The sequence below is a fragment of the Mustelus asterias genome, chromosome 22, assembly GCF_964213995.1.
Source record: "Mustelus asterias chromosome 22, sMusAst1.hap1.1, whole genome shotgun sequence".
Taxonomy (NCBI): domain Eukaryota; kingdom Metazoa; phylum Chordata; class Chondrichthyes; order Carcharhiniformes; family Triakidae; genus Mustelus; species Mustelus asterias.
Genome location: NC_135822.1, coordinates 69,442,490 through 69,461,194, shown reverse-complemented (window position 1 = coordinate 69,461,194; position 18,705 = coordinate 69,442,490). Strand labels below are relative to the sequence as shown.

At 46.0% G+C, this 18,705-nt stretch overlaps 1 protein-coding gene across 18 annotated transcripts in view; it reads right to left on the bottom strand.

Annotated features, from left to right (window-relative positions):
* LOC144510160 (AP2-associated protein kinase 1-like) overlaps positions 1-18,705 on the bottom strand; it is a 150,455-nt gene that overhangs the window by 34,026 nt on the left and 97,724 nt on the right. For 4 of the 18 annotated variants that reach the window (XM_078239554.1, XM_078239556.1, XM_078239562.1 and 1 more), the window contains 5 exons: positions 17,107-17,220; positions 15,679-15,774; positions 11,202-11,318; positions 9,656-9,772; positions 5,912-6,022 (listed from right to left, as the gene is read on the bottom strand). In XM_078239554.1, coding sequence (XP_078095680.1) covers positions 5,912-6,022; positions 9,656-9,772; positions 11,202-11,318; positions 15,679-15,774; positions 17,107-17,220 — 555 coding nt within the window. Of the gene's footprint in view, positions 1-983; positions 1,086-5,911; positions 6,023-9,655; positions 9,773-11,201; positions 11,319-15,678; positions 15,775-17,106; positions 17,221-18,705 lie in introns of all 18 variants that reach the window. The other 14 variants (XM_078239558.1, XM_078239560.1, XM_078239567.1 and 11 more) reach the window with 12 other exon arrangements.

Here is an 18,705-nt window from a genome sequence, read left to right as displayed (position 1 = left end):
AGTTCAGTTTCTGGTACATGGTACCCTCCATAGTGGGGGGGGAGTCAGCAATAATGCCAGAGAATGTCAGGAGGAGATATGCAGATTTTCTCTTATTGGAGATGGTCACGACCTGACACCTGCATTGCACGAATGCTGCATTGATGGTGTTTTGATGTCAAGGAAACAGCCTTCGTGCAGGAACTGGACTGGACCACCAAGAATCTGGTCTGGAGCAGCTTGTAAGGAGGATTTCAAGATCAATGCTACTCCACCATCTAAAACTGCCACAGCCAAGAGTTTCAGGAACAGCCAGAACAAGACCACAAAGGTAACCAAGATCTCACCACCACCTCCAAAGCAAACGGTGGCTTTGCTGAATGATTAAATACTTTAACCCTGTCAGGAGCATGTCTAAGACGTCACACGAGTTCACATGAAACCAAGGTCTTCTCGACGTGATCCAGTCATGCGAGTAACAATTCTGTTTTCCTGAATTGTTGATGACTCTCTTGTGACATTCCGACCACAGACCACATTCCGAGACTGACTGACTGAAGAGTGGAAACGCGTTGGGAGAAACCACACCACATCGGAGACAGGGACATGCCGCATTCGAAGATGACGCTGGGCAGGCGCTCAATAACGCCAACAAGATTTACCCAACCATCCGGCTGGAGATCAGAAAATTAATCCTACAATTTCTCCCAGCAAGTCAAAGCGAGGGTTCAATCAAAGCTTTGCGAGTTTGACTTGGCCCAAAACCCACACTAAGAAATGGGAAGAGCTCAAGATTTAAAAGGAAAATTACAAAGTTAAGATTGGGGCATTTGTTTTGTGTGGATATGGAAGGTCTTCCACAGGAATTAGTGATCAGGATTGAATGACACTTGCATTGTTTATTTCCTGGCCTAAGAGGGTTCAGTGAAAGGCACAGAAAATGTAAACAAAGGGGGGGAAAGAAGACAAATACAAGACGGAACATGTTGTAACTCAAACCTTACCTTGGGAATTTTTTGATAACACAGGAATGGGGTCAAATTCATCTTCTTCCACTTTGTCATTTTTAATAGAGAGATCAAAGTCTGAGATGAGGTTAGTATCCTCTGCAGCATGTAAAAGGGAGGAGGCACGGACAGTAAGAGGCAAGATTAACCAGAAAGTCAACATTAAACAGGAAGAAAAGGGTTTAATACAAATGGAAATACTCAGCAGCTTATGGCAGCATCTGTGGAGAGAAACCGCAATCAGACTATAAATCTCTGCTCTGTTATATTTCCTTCTTTCAAAGGTTTAAATCTGACAAGCCTGGAAACAGGACCGTTCACAACTTGTAAATATACAGCTCAAAGTTCTGCAAACTTAAGCCAAGTATACAGTGGGCAAGGCAGAATGGAGTGCACCCAACATTGCTGTCTGCATCAGCTCAAGCCTCACTCTTCCAGGAATTGGAACGCCACATCAATTATGTGATTAACTCTTTTTCTGCCGAGACCATTGACCAGATATTCTGAAAGTTCATTTTCTTTTTTCCACTGACTTCAGCAAACAATATTCTTCGGACAAGGAACTATTTTCTATTTCCCCTCACCTCTCTTGGAAAAGGGAGAAAGTTCTTCAAGACACAGGTCTCATCATGTGGGCCAATCACATGCACAATATTCTCCAGTGTTGCCTAGGCTAGGTCACTGCTTAACCCTTTTAATACTTTTTTTTAATGCACATTTTCCTTACGCAATTCTTCGCATGTAATATTTCATCACAAAGCGTGGTTTCACTGAAGCACCATTCGTGACAACAAAACGTGAAGCCAAAAGCTTTTTAGAAATGTTTCTGAAAGGGTTAATTCAATCATTCAATGAAGCTGCAATTTCCATTCCCCACTTGGATATCTAAATCTATATCTAAACATCACACTCTACCATTTTAAACCGTGAATTTATGTTTGCCAAATCCAGGACTCCCGTTGCTGTTTGCTGCCCGCTCACCTCTGAAACCAGATCTCAATGTAGCCTAGATCTCCGAAATCAACGGAGTGGGAATGGAGGGATACAAAAGAATGGTCTAGTTTGGACCAGGGAGCGGCATGGGCTTGGAGGGCCGAAGGGCCTGTTCCTGTGCTGTATTGTTCTTTGTTCAAAGTTTACAACCTTCCTTTCGGCTGTCCTGACTTGTCTGACATGAAGGGGGAAGTTTGGGACCAACATTCACTCAATTCCTTGCGGGTGCAGGCCAGAATAGGAGACAAGTCACGGGTCGACACAAATTGGCACGATACAGTGACTTGCAAGCAGCAGATTCTTGCGCATCGGGAAACCTGTGAACAGCCTGCCTTCCATTGCCTCACTCATTCAGACAAAGGCAAAATATTGTGGATGCTGGAAATCTGAAATATAAACACGGGTTGCAGGAAATATTTGGCAGTCGAGCAACATCTGCGGAGAGGGGAAAGAGAGCCAACATTTCAGGTTGGTGACTCTATAATCAGAACTGAAAGCTCATTGACCTGAAATGCTAACTCGCGTTCCTGTCCGCACAGATGTTGCCAGACTTGGCCGAGCTTTCCGGCATTTTCTGCCTCACTCGCTGTTAGCCGCTGTGAAGCTCTGCCATGCCAACATTTACACTGGGTCCCTGCAGTGAAAATCAATGGGCATAATTCTTTAACTCAAGGTGAAGCTGAGATGTGGGCAATGCAAAGGGCCAGCACAGCTGCTAAACCCTCGTAAGTGCACCAGCACTCCACAGCTGCAGTACTGAATTCTACTCCATCACCATTTCCGCAGATGTGAAACAGTGCCACAGACTCCAGGCCGGGATACGGCGCTCATCATCTTTTCAACGGGGGAAAGGAGAGAGAGAGAGAGAGAGAGAGAAATACACATGGCTTTTCATGGGGGGAGGGGATTAATGGACAGCTATTAGTATTTGCCACACTTTCGTGGGAGCATGCAAAAGCCATTGCGTGAGCAATGAGCTGCTGTTCTCGGTCAGAGTCTTGCGTAGACATTCTGACCTTTGAGATGAACTTGAACTCAGGGGGCCAACACTATAAGTTAAGAAAGCCCACCAACGCCTCTACTTTCTCAGAAGACTAAGGAAATTTGGCATGTCAGCTTCGACTCTCGCCCACATTTACAGATGCACCATAGAAAGCATTCTTTCTGGTTGTATCACAGCTTGGTATGGTTCCTGCTCTGCCCGAGACCACAAGGAACTACAAAAGGTCGTGAATATAGCCCAATCCATCACTCAAATCAGCCTCCCATCCATTGACTCTGTCTACACTTCCCGCTGCCTCGGAAAAGCAGCCAGCATAATCAGACAGACTCTTTTCCACCTCCTTCCATCGGGTAAAAGGATACAGAAGTCTGAGGTTACGTACCAACCGACTCAAGAACAGCTTCTTCCCTGCTGCTGTCAGACTTTTGAATAGACCTACCTCGCAATAAGGTGATCTATTTCTGCACCCTAGCTATGACTCTAACACTACATTCTGCACTCTCTCATTTTCCTCTCTATGAACGATAAGTTTTGTCTGTATAGTGTGTATAAAACAATAATTTTCACTGCATTCTAATACATGTGGCAATAATAAATCAAATCAAATCAAATGAAACAGAGACATCTGACAATATGAGCAATTCAAACAATGGTACAGCACAACAGGCTATTCAACCCGACAGGCCTCTGCCGGTTCTTTGAAAGAGCGATCCAATTCACCCACTCTTTCCCCTTGTCCTTCAAATCTTTTACGCATGAATTATTTATCCAATTTCCCTTTGAATAATGCGATCAAATCTGCTTCTGTTGTTCTCTCAAGCCTCACATTTCAGATCACGGCAACTCGTCACAAAGAATTCCCAGCTCTCCTCAGGTTCCTTCACCCATTCACAGAATCACAGAAGAGGCCCTTCGGCCCATCGAGTCTGCACCGATGCCTAAAAGGCCCTGACCTGCCCACCTAATCCCACTTGCCGGCATTTGGTACCCATAGCCTTGAATGTTATGATGTGCCAAGTATTCATCCAGGTACTTTTTAAAGGATGTGAGGCATCCCGCCCTCATAAAGTCATAAAGGGTTAAAGCATGGAAACAGGCCCTTTGGCCCAACTTGTCCATGCCGCCTTTTTTTTAAAAACCCCTAAGCTAATCCCAATTGCCCGCATTTGGCCCATATCCCTCTATACCCATCTTACCCATGTAACTGTCTAAATGCTTTTTAAAAGACAAAATTGTACCCGCCTCTACTACTACCTCTAGCAGCTTGTTCCAGACACTCACCACCCTCTGTTTGAAAACATTGCCCCTCTGGACACTTTTGTATCTCCCCCCCTCTCACCTTAAACCTATGCCCTCTAGTTTTAGACTCCCCTACCTTTGGGAAAAGATATTGACTATCTAGCTGATCTGTGCCCCTCATTATTTTAGAGACCTCTATAAGGTCACCCCTCAGCCTCCTACGCTCCAGAGACGTGAGGCATCCTGCCCTCACCACCCTTCCAGGCAGTGCCTTTCAGACCGTCACCATCCTCTGGCTAGAAAATAATTATCTCATATCCCCCCTAAACCTCCCATCCAATACCCAACATTGGTGTACTCTGGTTGTCAGTCCTGCCGCCAGTTCTTTCTGTTTCCTCTATTAAAATCCTTCACCATTGTCAACAAGTCCAACAAATCTTCCCCTTCTGCTCAGACCACAAACCCAGCGTCTTCGGATCAATGAAATCTCTCCTGCTTCTTCTTGGCAATAAGGTCTTACTGGATTCATAGCAGGACCGATGGGGATGAGGGACAGCAATCAGGAGATGAAAACCTAAGGGCCGAGTATTTCTGGAGACATGACATTCACCTCCTGAACAGCACCAAGTGATGGTTGCAATGCAACCCAGGGCAGTTGACAACAGTATACTACTGATGTTAAAAATCACTGCCACGACTGGAAGCCAGGCAGAAAGTGAAGATCATGTTGTCTTAGATTGATCACCACCATTCCTTTGCATGCTGGCAACTCTCTCATGTCACCACCAACGTCCCAGATCCAATTGAGTCAATGGAAAACTCGGTAGAGAAAAGCAAACTTGAGGGTTTGATTGAACGCACCGTACTGCCATCCACAGATAAGGAAGACTCATGGTCGTAAGAATGCTTCCACTCCCCCTCCCCCCTCAGAACCACCAAGGAGCCTAATATGTCCCTTAAGTCGGCACAGTTTAACCTTGCTTGAAATCGTAAAATCTTGGATTAAGTCAAACACAGATGGAAGGAAGCGGGAGAGGCTGTAGAGGGAAGGAGGAAAGGAATGATTATCTACCAATGGTCGCTGCTGTTCAGCTGACACCATTGCGAATACCTCTGTGGAAGATGGAAGAAAATCCAGCACAGCGACTGTGGGGAGCTATCAGCAAGACAGATCCGTGTAAAAATGCCCAATGAACACCTCTGTTTTTGGGAAAACTACTCCTTGGAACTAAATCATTTCACTTGAAGTAAAAAGACAGAATATATAATGGAAGGAAAGCACCATCGGCAAGTCAATTCCATTGACGAGTATAGTACTGAATTCAAGCCCATCCAATAATACATTCAGGACAGTTTGCAGCTGTCAGCTGCAAGAGGCAGATAAAAATCACAGAATTTACAGCAGTAAAGCAAATACACTATGCTGGCTTTAATCAAAGCCTGGTAACCATGGAGATATCGCACTCTTCTCTCCCAGGCCAGGAGGTAAACATTACACTGCACTTTGTTTCAAGTTTCCACTGTGCAAAACTAAGTGGTTTGCTCAAAATTCTTACAAGAAATTTCTTCCATAGCTTCGAGGTCTTTCTTAAAATCCATGGGAGGAAAAAAAGAGCACTAAGAATATTGAAACAGCCCGAGAGAGAGAGAGTTAGAATCTAAGAAAGAACGAAGGATTGGATGCCCTTACCTGGCTTAACCTGACCAGCTGAAACCACAGGAGTAAATTCATCAATAAGTTCAGTCACTGGGTTAGAGAGGAGAGAATAGTCAAGAATGGGGTCCTCTCCGGTGAGACAGTCTAAGCAAGGTTCAGCAGGCGCAAGGCAGAGAAGCGGGGAGGGAAAAATAAACAGCAAATGGTTAGTGAGAGATCCCGCAAACCGCAATGCTATTTTCCAACATTCACTCTGTCAATCCACATGGGGGGGGGGAAATGGACTTTCCGGTTCTGCCGACAGTGACCCCTGGTGGCGGGTTAGCCAGCGGTGGAATGGGCGAGCCACACAATAACTCTGTCAATGAGGGTGGGACTGGAAGAGCCGCCGAGGGGAGGGGGGCGGGGGGTCAACGGGGAGCTGCCTCCACTGCTGGCAAACATGCCGCAGGGGGGGCCAGAAAAGCCCACCCACCCACTGTCTGATTAGCATGATAAAATACGTCTTACTCGTACTATAAATTTTGGGGAGGAAACTTTCTTTCAGGTTCTGGAAAATACTTGACAAAAGACTAAAAATGTGCAAACTTTGACATCACCCTCCCTCCCCCCCCCCCCCTCACCCACATTCTTTCCACCCAAACAGTTCGAACATGTAACCTGCTGGAAAATATATTTGAATTTTCACTTAATAATATGTGGCAAGTATTGAGTCACAATGAAACTCAGCCTTCCCACATCACTGACAACTGTCCATGGGAATGGGGGAATATAGTCCCTGGAAGGATAGGGGGTTTTAGTTCAGTCGGACAGCATGGTCGGTGCAGGCTTGGAGGGCCGAAGGGCCTGTTCCTGTGCTGTAATTTTCTTTGTCCTATCATTCGTTTTCTTATATGACTCAGATCTTGAGACACGTCACCGTCTGTGTGGAGTTTGCATATTCTCCCCATGTCTGCATGGATTTCCTCCCAAAGATGTGTAGGTTAGGCAGATTGGCCATGCTAAATTACCCTTTAGTATCAGGGGGACTAGCTAGGGTAAATGAATGGGGAGGGGGCCTGGGTGGGATTGTGGTCGGTGCTGACCCGATGGGCTGAATGGCCTCCTTCTGCACTGTGGGACTCAACGAATAACTTGACACTGTTTCAGTTGAGCATCACTCCAAGACTCAGGAAGAACAGTGGCCTGGGTGGGATGGTGGTGCCACACCACGTGTTTACTTCTGAAACAAACTCATTGCTGTTCAGTCAAATGTTCAGAGGGTGCAGGCGGTCAACCCTGCTGCCTCGGCATTCAAATTCCCATCACACCTGTGCACAGCGCTCATCAGTCACACTAAGTCAGATAACCTGACTGTCGACTGCCTGGCTGCAACCCATACTGTGGATCTGCATCTTGGGACTGGCAGCTGCAGTACAAATGCGACATTAAATATGTGCACGTTTGAGACTGATTTTGCTGCAGGTTCAAATCATCTGGTGCTGCTCACCAGTGGAGTAATAACTGCACTATCTGCAGGACCCAAAATAACACAGATGGCCGCTGATGCTGTTAAAAAGCAACATCAACCAAATTTTCTTCTTTTCCTTCAGCACAAGCCACCTGGAAGATGATTATCCTGACTGATGATATTATTTCAACAAATTATTTAGATTTTTAAAATTTGCACCCTTATTTTTGAAGGCTTCCCCACCCGGTCCTGCCCAAACAAAGCAATCTTCTCCAGCTTCACATCCCCACATGCACACTGGGCTCCTCCAGGATCAGTTTCCACCGCCCAACACACTTACTGACCAGGTGAGTGCAGTGCAGAAGGAGGTGTTGTATGGCCCACAGTGTCTGCACAAGCTCTTTCCAAGAGGAATCCTATTGGTCCCAGTTCCCCCCCCCACCCGCCCCCGACCTTTCTCCCCCACATCCCTGCAATGTTTTCTCTTGCAAGCGTTTATCTTAATCCGTACCCATGACCCTCTCGGGCAGGGCATTCCATAAGACCATAAGATATCAGAACAGAATCAGGCCATTTGGCCCATTGAGTCTGCTCTGTCATTCAATCATGGCAGGGTTGAACGCCTGCACTCTCTGAACATTTGACTCAACCCCATTCTCCCGCCTTTTCCCTGTAAGCTTTGATCCCCTCACCAATCAAGAACCCATCTATCTCTGTTTTAAATGTACTCAATGACCTGGTCCCCAAAGCCTTGTGTGGCAATGAATTCCATAGAATCACTACCCTCTGGCTGAAGGAATTCCTCCTCATCTTGGTTCTAAAGTGTTGTCCCTTTACTCGAGTCTTTCCTACTTTTGGAAACATCTTCCTCACTCTATCCAGGCCTTTCAGTATTCTGTAAGTTTCATTGAGAATAGTCACCCAGTGTTTGACAAAGCTTTCTCTCGCATCTCTGCCCTGCGAAATTCCCTTCCCAAATCCCACCAACCTGCTGGCTCGCTCCCCCCACCCCATTTCAGTCTCCTCACTTGGATTCCACTTCAGGTGCTCCATTCCCATTATTGTAACAAGGAAGCTGCAGTTCCGGCGTGTGAACGGACCCCACGAGCCTGAGTGGTTGAGTGCCAGAGAGGAACTTGCCCACCATGCCTTCCCCTTACTTCGCTCAGCATTAAGTAAAAGTATGGGCTGGAATTTTCCGGCCCTCCAGCAGGCGAGATCTTCCAGTCCCGCCAACAGGGACTTAAATGGATCTCTGCATCCGCCATGGGAAAACCCGGCGTGGCGGGGCCAGAATGTCTCAGTGTATCTCTTAAAAACTCCATCTTGGGCAAGGTCAAATTCACATAGTAGTAACAACGCGCATATGAAAGCAAGAGAAAAGGCAGACATAGAGGGAGAGAGCACAAGTCAGGAGAGGAAGGGACAAAGAGAAGTTTCATAGAAATCATAGAAACCCTACAGTACAGAAAGAGGCCATTCGGCCCATCGAGTCTGCACCGACCACAAACCCACCCAGGCCCTACCCCCATATCCCTACATATTTTATCCGCTAATCCCTCTAATCTACGCATCCCAGGACACTAAGGGGCAATTTTAGCATGGCCAATCAACCTAACCCGCACATCTTTGGACTGTGGGAGGAAACCGGAGCACCCGGAGGAAACCCACGCAGACACGAGGAGAATGTGCAAACTCCACACAGACAGTGGCCCAAGCCGGGAATCGAACCTGGGCCCCTGGAGCTGTGAGGCAGCAGTGCTAACCACTGTGTTACCGTGCAAAAGATTATTCTATGCCAGTTTTTGGTTTGCCTGGTTGCCCTTGACTTGTGTTGTCTTCTGGTTGTAGGAGGTTTCTCTTACTCTTATCAGTGACTTGGATACAGTCTGCATTAAATTTTTCTCCAAACTATGTAATTACATCCAAACCCGCATGGGCAAGCATGTCAATTTCTAGACATAGGACGGAATTTTACTGGCATGTCCGCCCGAGGTCCGTACAATCCCGCCCGAGGCCAACGGAGAATGCCGTTCTCCGAGCCTTCCCCCCACCCCACATCGGAATCGGGGCGGGGATGTTGGTAAAATACGGCCAAAGTGTTCTATGCCTTGTTCCCCTGGAGTCTCTCGCTCTGCTGACGCACATGCCATGTACACACAACAACATTATTGCCCAATTAACATAACCATTAACCCTTTACTGTTATGGGTTTGACAAATGTTGACATGAACGTGCCAACTGGAAAATACCGGAGGTAAAACATTCATCATCTTATGTTGCGGCGACAGCAGGGGCTGAGATTTAACTGCAATGTTGTTACCAACCTGAAGCATTCTTTGCAGCCACAGCCCCTATAGATTCCGCCTGCAGTGGAGGCAGTCGCTGAGGCTTTGAGGTATCAAATCCAGGTATGAGATTTCCCACTGCTATCTCAGCCTTTCCTTTTTTTTTAATAAAACCAGAGCACAAACAGACAATTAAAGGCAAGCACACAGAAAAAAAAAATGTTAAGGTGCATCAAGAACACTGCCAAGCTGCCACAGAGCACCAAGCTGGATAATTACAGATCATCTGCACTTTTCAACAACAAGCCCTTAAATCTTTGTGCTATTAATAAAAACGCAGACATGGCAAGTACATTTTTTTGGATTGTTCTCAAAGGACAATTAACACCGGAAATACAAGCGCTGCGATAAACTTAAAAACTGAATTCCATTCGTATCACTAGAACTGCACATTCTGTAAAAAGAGCACTTGGTTTAAAAATCTTTAATTCAACATTTAAACTGGGGTGGCAGAAACTCAGCACTCTGCAAATGTCAACGGATTTTAAAAAATGGGCGCCGAGTAAAAATACGAACTGGGAAAGGGAAGGCAAAGGGATAACCACACGGCGTGGAAAATCATGGGGATGTGGGACCGCTTTATCTTCCATTATCTTCCCTTTAGACTTCCACTAAATGACTTGCGTCACCTTGTTGACAAATGGTATCCAGAAAAAGAACAATTCAACTCATCGGCACACACAGGGCTCAAGAGAAAAGAGTCTCAGCGGGTCTGGCAGCATCTGTAAGGAGAGAAAAGAGCTGACGTTTCAAGTCCAGACGACCCACTGTCAAAGCTGCTGCCGGACCTGCTGAGATTTTCCAGTGTTTTCTCTTTTGGTTTCAGATTCCAGCATCCGCAGTAATTTGCTTTTATAAAGAGAAAAGAGTTATGGTTTAATCCACTGGAATATACACCAAGGTACCCTGTCACGCATAACATGTCGCGATACACGTGCTACTGCTGCAGCTGGGTATTCCTCGAAACACGTAACACTGTTTTATTTTAAGTACAGTACAGATCATCAGACTACAGTCACCGGCCTTTACAGAGAAGAGCTACACAATGGAAATGGAGAACAGGGTGAGAAGCTCACGAGAACCACAGTACAAACACACACATTGCAGCTGAGATGAAAACACAAACAGATTCAGGAGATGTGTGAAGGATAGGACCCAAGAGAATTTTCAACCTCAACCCCTCAAACACGGATGTATCTAAACAACTGATTGGGGGGAAAAAAAATCCACTGAGTTTGTGTGGTTGCATTGGCCAAGTCATGGCCGCACTATCGATGTGGTACAGGCTTCACAGTGCTGCTATGTTTGCATTGCAACGCACTGGCGAGCACACACATGTTTCTACGCAGTGGGGCTACGTTGTTGAAAATCAATCAGGTACACTCAATTTCAATACTCTACTCATTTGTAACACACACACTATCCCCTCTTGATGTTCAAGTTGAAAGGGGTCCGAACTATACCGGCTGAAAATACTCCAGATTCCCACGAGATGATGATCATGCACATCGAAATAAAACTGCACCTGGAGGATTTTTACCATTGATATTATCCTCAGTACTCCCAAAGGGGTCACCAAGAGGTAAAAGGTCAGGGAGCAGAAAGGAAGTCTCGGGAGATTTCAAACCTTCAATGAGTTTTTCTGTGTGGAGAGGCGAAGGAGATAAAGACAGTGAAACAAGAGATAAAAGTTGAAATGCAGCTACACAGCAAACGTACTGAATTATTTATTGGCAGCCTGAAACATTTACAAATCAGGGGCTGACTGAGGGATGAAGGCAACATTACAACCCAAGGTCAAAAATTATGAACAAGCTGGACTTGTCATTGACTCCTGAAACTCAAGCGATGGCAATTCGGAGCCCTGTTTATCTTCCAGCCTCTCGACGTGCACCTCTACTCCGGTTCTCCCACCGGCAATGCACTATACAGTCCCAAGATAGAGGTGAAGTTTAAGTTTATTTATTAGCATTGCAATTAAGCTTACATTAACACTGCAATGAAGTTACTGTGAAAATCCCCTTGTCGCCACAACCTGCTGCCTATTCGGGTACACTGAGGGAGAATTTAGCATGGTCAATCGCCTAACCAGCACGTCTTTCAGACAGTGGGAGGAAACCGGAGCACCCGGAGGAAACCCACGCAGACACGGGGAGAACGTGCAAACTGCACGCAGACAGTGACCTAAACCAGGAATCGGACCCGGGTCCCTGGCGCTATGAGGCAGCAGTGCTAAACCGCTGTGCCAACATGCCGTATGCAAGATCCTGAGGGGTGTGGACAGGGTAAATAGTGAGGAACTGTTCCCAGCCAAGACAGCATCAAGAATTAAAGGGCACAGCTTCAAAATATTTGGCAAAAGGAGTAAAAGTGACGAGGAAAAATGTGTTCACCCAGAGGGTGGCTGAAGTGTGGAACAAAACTCCTGAGAGGGTGGTGGTGGCAGGTTTGGTCGAGGTGTTCAAAAAAGATTGTTATCTGAAAGGGAAGTACGTGCAAGGTTACGGGGATAAGGCAGGGGAGTGGGCCGAGGTAGAATGCTCTGAGAGTTATTGCAAACTCGATGGGCCGAATGGCCTCCCTCTGCACAGTCAAGATTCTGTGATTCACTCATGACATTCACAGTGAACGGAAGAGAATAGCAGGAAGGGTACGACAGGATTATCATGAGATTATCTGCGGCATATCGGGAAGAGGGTGTAGCGTCTGTGCCCTGATGGACCAAACCGGTGGACAGATCACTGAATGTGATCCACAAAGGCCGAAGGCGTGGGAGAGAGAAAATGACCTTCTCCAATCTCTGCGGAGCATTGGCTTCAGCACTCAGTTCTTAAACATGTGGGACATCATTGAGAGTACAAACACAGCGGTGTGGCTTCTAGAAATTATGCTCTCTCCAAATTAAGGAGAAACTGGGGATGGGGATGGGAGTACCTGATCATTTTATGTTCATTAAAATCACCTCTGTCAAACACAGGAGTCTTACAATCTACTTCAGTTTTATGAAGGAGAGACAGCTAGTTATAGCCATACACATGTGCCCAATCTTCCTGATCACTAGTCAGTGTTTTACTGCCGGGAAATGCGCAGAGGCTTTTGTTCTGTATTGCTGCAGTGTCATCAATTCCTGATGCATTGGTCTCCTGCAGGCATACTTCCCAGCGTAAATCACCCGACTAGGGCAACATCAGCTAAGGATTGAAGGCGAGACCTTTGGTCTGCTTTCCTTAGTGACGATTACTGGAGGCACGGGAATGCGTACTTTTAATTTTAGTTCCCACCCCATATCTTTATTATTGAGGGTCCAGAAAAGGGAGAAAAGGGTCCCAGGTACTTCTGAAGAAGATTTAACCCAACTGAAAGTTACTTCAAATGAATTCAACGGACTGTTTGAAAATGCTTGTTCTGCGCCCTCTGTCACAGGGTGGAAGCTGTACAGTCGAAATTAACAAATCCATCCAATGATTGGGGATGATAAAAGTTGACGATGCAATGCTTAGCGCTGAACTGATTCAATTATGACACGACTTTTAACCATTCTCCAAGGTTCTGGAGAGCAGGAGTGGGCTGTGAGGAGCGTCGCCCCTTCGTGCCGTGACGGGGGCAGGACTTGATATTCCCATGCCACCAACCAGTTTGCGATCGTGGATTTATCCCCACTCCTTGCACTTGGCCCGTTCGTCAAGAGGTCATGGCAATCCAATGAGCGCAGAGTGCTTTCCCTCGGAGGGATCAGCAACGCCAGGTTTCTCCCTCCGCAAGTGGCACAGGCACAGGCCGCCTGTCATGCCCATTTATCAAATCACTGGAACAGAACTTCACAAGGTCAATTCAAGGGGAATCGAAAGCTGCCTTTAACTCATGGCGTCATGGAATACGATACAAAGAGACCAAAGCTTTGACCTCCTTTTTTTGCAATTGTGAAGGAAGCGTTGAATACAATTGCCCTTTAAACACTTAGCTCGAGAATTGGAACCAAATATCAAAGGACCCCAATAGAAATGGTTGCTCCTATTCAACCACGCAATGAGGGGAAATAGGGGCAAACAAACAGTTTAAATTAGCACCAGTTTCCAAAAAAAAAGTCATAACAAACATCAAGTGATTCGAACAATCGATGTCCAACATCTGAACAATGCTAATGATAATATTAGTTCAAGCGGCAGGGGAATTGATTTTCCATGGCTGACGTGCTACCAACATGATTAACGGTTTATTCAACAGTGAAGCAAAGTCGTTTCTCGCCAACAAAATTCTGAAACATAACTTGATCACAGAGCAGAGAGCGGGGTAGGAATTTGTACCAAGAGCAAGGTGAGGAATAATTACAGATTTGGTACTTAAAAGCTTTTCTCACCAACCGAGTTTCCAAGCCAATTTTCATAGAATCATAGAATCCCTACAGTGCAAAAAGAGGCCACTTGGCCCATCGAGTCTGCACCAACTTTCCAACAGAGCACCTTACTCAGGCCCTATCCCCGGAACCCCACATATTTACCCCGCTAATTCCCCTAACTTGAGACATCTTGAGACACTAAGATGCAATTTAGCACGGCCAATCCACCTGACCCGCACATCTTTGGACTGTGGGAGGAAGCCAGAGCACCCGGAGGAAACCCACGCATTTTACTCAGGGTTTCCCAGCCGCTGCATTAGCTTGTGCTGATGGCGCGAGTGCAAATTCACGGGGCAGTCGACTTCAAGTGGCTTTTGGCAAGCAAGACTGCATGAAATATCGCATCCCCTCAAACATACGCCTTTGGACGTCCAATCTCTAACCAAACTCTTCGTCCCTTCAACCAAAAAAAAAATGCCGAGGTTCTTCAACTCAGCAACGAATAGCATTTTCCGACTGCCACTCCCAAAGTGAGCCTTCAGGAGGGAAGGTGGAGTCCAACATTCAAGGCAATGTGAGGGAAAGGGTTACTGAAGGCAGGGGGGGGGAAAGAACCGTGAGCATGAACGTTTACACCATCATTGCCTGCCACTGCGAGCATAACAACAGAGCTCAGCTTTCTCTGATGCTCCGAGTGCTACAATCTTGTACGACACGCTGCTCTGAGACAGCAGCAACTTCTAAAGCATATTGTTGTTTGATGGGAAGCGTGGGCCCGCAGCAGCTGCTTTTAGCACTGTGGAGCGTGCTTGTAACAGCAGGTATAATCACACTGCCTCCAATAAAACAGACGGGATAAAAGAAGACACACAAACACTTGAAACGCCCACCGAGGTAGCTCAAGCTGTTAAAAAAAAAGGCCTTCTGAGGTTGAAAATCTGAAAGTTACTGCAGGGGACTAAGATTATACTTCCCCAGCTACGAGCTACAACGTGCCATCATAGATCTCCCCAGGAACGTTTTCAGATCTTCAGCACATCACCGCATTTAACCATTTCTGATTCCAATAAAATTACATAACAAACACTTGCTCCCCACCTCAACCTCTCACTCTCCACTTCACCCCGGGACACAAGCGCAACAACGCTGTGGTCTGAACCCCAGACTCTCCATCCTGCGGAAACTTATTCCGAACTCAAAGGCTGGAGATGTAACTAAATTTGCTGGGGATATCTGAAGCTGCTTTGGGTCCCTCCAAGCTTTGGTTTAATTATAAATCCTTGTTCTGTTTTTTTGCAATGGAGTAACAGAAAAAAAAAGTTCAATATGTCCATGTGTTAAAAATTGGAGAAAACTATTCACAAAATGAGGTGCAGAGAGGAAGAGCATTCAGATGTCGGCAAGTTAGGAGGTCTCAGATATATTCCTACCAAGCACTCACACTTCTACAGAGGTAAAAATGACAAATGTTGCATTTGTAACAACGCCATGATAGGTGTGTCATCTCAGGTGAAGTTCAAGTGCTAAATAAACTTAAAAGCAACAGACCTGTTCTGATTTGACAACCTGGTAAATGGAGTTCTTATCAATTCTCTCAAGAGGGCTCCCAGTTGACTTGCCTGGGTGTGGTGAGGGGGATCAGAAAGGTACAGTCAGCGCTCTTTACCTGGTTGCTCTGATGTTGGAAGAGGAGTGAAAGGATCAGGTACGTTGATGGCCGGGATGGCGGCATCCGGAACAAACAGCTCTGCAGACCTTTCCACTGAAATCAGCCAAGATGAACAAGAGCAGGTAAGGGAGAAGCAGAAGGCAATAAAGAGCGGCATGCAGCAACGGAAGGAAAGAGAAAGCAATTATACGTCACCATCTGATTTACTTGCTTTATATCCGCCCAGCCCACCATATAGTCCCGACGTAGCATTTGCAGCACAGAAATGGACCCGCTTGGACCCAAGAGACCCATACTTGGTATTTACACTCCACACAACCCTGTGACCAGAGAGGTTTACCCCACCACAGTCAGATGGTCGAAATTTGTGTTGAGCCATGATTGGCCAGCACACTGTTCACATTGCACAAGAAGAAATTACTCCCACAAAGTTCCACTCGAAGACTTCATACTATCAAGAAAGGCAGGAAAGTCACCTGAAACCCTGGCTAATTACATTAGATCTTATTCTCCATTATTTCGCTGACAGAACCAGTTGATTAAACCACTTCCTAACCAAACTTCAGTTGAAAGAAACAAAACATTTTTTGTCATCAGACAAGAGCTCCTCAGTTTAAAAGGGCGTTATTGTTCAGTGATCGCCAATGCTGCTGGGCAAAGGAATACTTTGTTCTGGCAACTTGCTACTGACAGAGCACTGCGAGAAGAGGATCAGCAAAGAACATCATACCGACTGGCAGCCGACAACTTGTGCGGCCCTCAGCTTGGAGTTTTCCTTGAGCTCCTAAAAGCACTGCGCAGGTGGAGGGGGGAACTTGCCCTCAGCTTCATTGCTGGGAAGAAAATATATCCTGTCAAAGTTTCCTGTCGAGTACTCATCAGGACAGGGGCAAGAAAACCAAATTTCCAGGTGAACAACAATTTACACTGCATCAGAAAAGGGTGCTGGCAGCTCCGAGTGGTCACGGTGTTGCCATGGAGAATGAGCCAGGAAGCCATTGATCCCCCAAGCTTTTGTTTAATTCAAAAAAGAAAGGCGCAATGACTGGACATGCTCCTTTTGCTTGCAGAGGATAGGTCCTTGCCCATGATTATCTGTAGCAGTATAAATTGTTGTCGCCTTTCAAATCTGACAATTATTGTGACAGTCCCGGGGTGAGTTCAAGACAAAAAGCTTGACAACATGTCTATTTTTTCAGCAATACTCAAGTTCTGGACTGCGAAGAGACTCTACATTTCATTTTCTTTTCCACTTCTGTTGGGTCAGGTTATCAAAAACTCATTTTCTTCTCTAACATTCATCTGAATCCCACTTTCGGACAAGGCCTGAAGTTCACCCAGTGTATCATGAAGGACAGCACACCTCTGGATTTCGAAAGCTACAGTCATGAGGGGGCATCGACGAGATTGGTTTCGTGCACTAACCTGCCCCGCTGGCAAAGGGATCAATTCCAAAAGCATCTGTCTGCGACTGCCCCTGAGCTGATGGAAGTCCTGGTATTAGACTCTCGGTCGATGTGTTGGTCTTCTCAATCTTGCCTGCAAAGTTCAGAAATCACGTTAAGCTTTTGTATCAGAAGCAAGATTGCATCACCAAAACGATAAAGACTTGCTTGTCAACCGATGACTCGTGTGCCTTAGTTTAACCCATGGTTTAAACGGCTTTAAAATACAATTTTGAAACATTTAAAAGCAGGCTTCCTTAAGTAATAAATCTCCCCTTAAAAAGTAAACACTTCAGGCTAAAGATTCTCATTAGATCATAAGACCATAAGATATAGGATCAGAATGAGGTCACTCGGCCCATTGAGTCTGCTCTGCCATTCAATCATGGCTGATCTGATTCTCATTCCCATTCTCCTGCCTTCTCCCCGTAACCCTTGATCCCCTTATTGATCAAGAATCTATCTATCTATCTCTGTCTTAAAGACACTCAATGTTTTGGCCTCCACAGCCCTCTGTGGCAATGAGTTCCACAGGTTCACCACCCTCTGGCTGAAGAAATTTCTCCTCATCTCAGTTTTAAAGAAGCGTCCCTTCACTCTGAGGTTGGGCCCTCGAGTTCTAGTCTCTACCACTAGTGGAAACATCCTCTCCATGTCAACTCTATCTAGGCCTCTCAGTATTCTGTAAGTTTCAATGAGATCCCCCAACAGCATCACCCCAACAGCATCCTCTTTATTCTGAGTATTTGTTGAATATCTTGTGATTGTGAGTGGTCCCGTGCTTTGTGTAGCTTCGGGATTACTCCAGATCACGACAGTGACAATAATCTCCCCCTCAATGTCAGTAAAGCGAAGGAGATAGTCATCGACTTCAGGAAGTGGAATAGAGGGCCTGCATCCGTCCACATCAATGGGGATGAAGTGCAAATGGTCAAGAGCTTCAAGTTCTCAGTGTTCAGCAACCTGGTCCCCCCCATGCCGACACTATAGTTAAGAAAGCCCACCAACGCCTTTTTCAGGAGACTAAGGAAATTTGGCATGTCAGCTATAACTCTCACCATTTTTTACAGATGGACCATAGAAAGCATTCTTTCTGGTTATATCACAGCTTGGTATGGCTCCTGCTCTGCCCAAGACCGCAAGGAACTACAAAAGGGTTGTGAATGAAGCCCAATCCAAACCAGCCTCCCATCCACTGACTCCGTCCACACTTCTCGCTGCTTCGGGAAAGCAGCCAGCATAATCAAGGACCCCATGCACCCCGGACATACGCTCTTCCACCCTTTTCCATCGGGAAAAAGATACAAAAGTCTGAGATCACATCCAAACCGACTCAAGAACAGCTTCTTCCCTGCTGCCATCAGACTTTTGAATGCACCTACCTTTGCATTAAGTTGATCTTTCTCTACACCCTAGCTATGACTGTAGCACCCTCCCCTTCCCCTCTCCCTTATCTACGCTATGTTTTGTTTGTATAGCATGCAAGAAACAATACTTTTCACTGTATCCCAAAACAATAAATCAAATCAAATCAACTTCACCATCCATGCATTGCATAGAGTCTCAGGACGTACTGAGG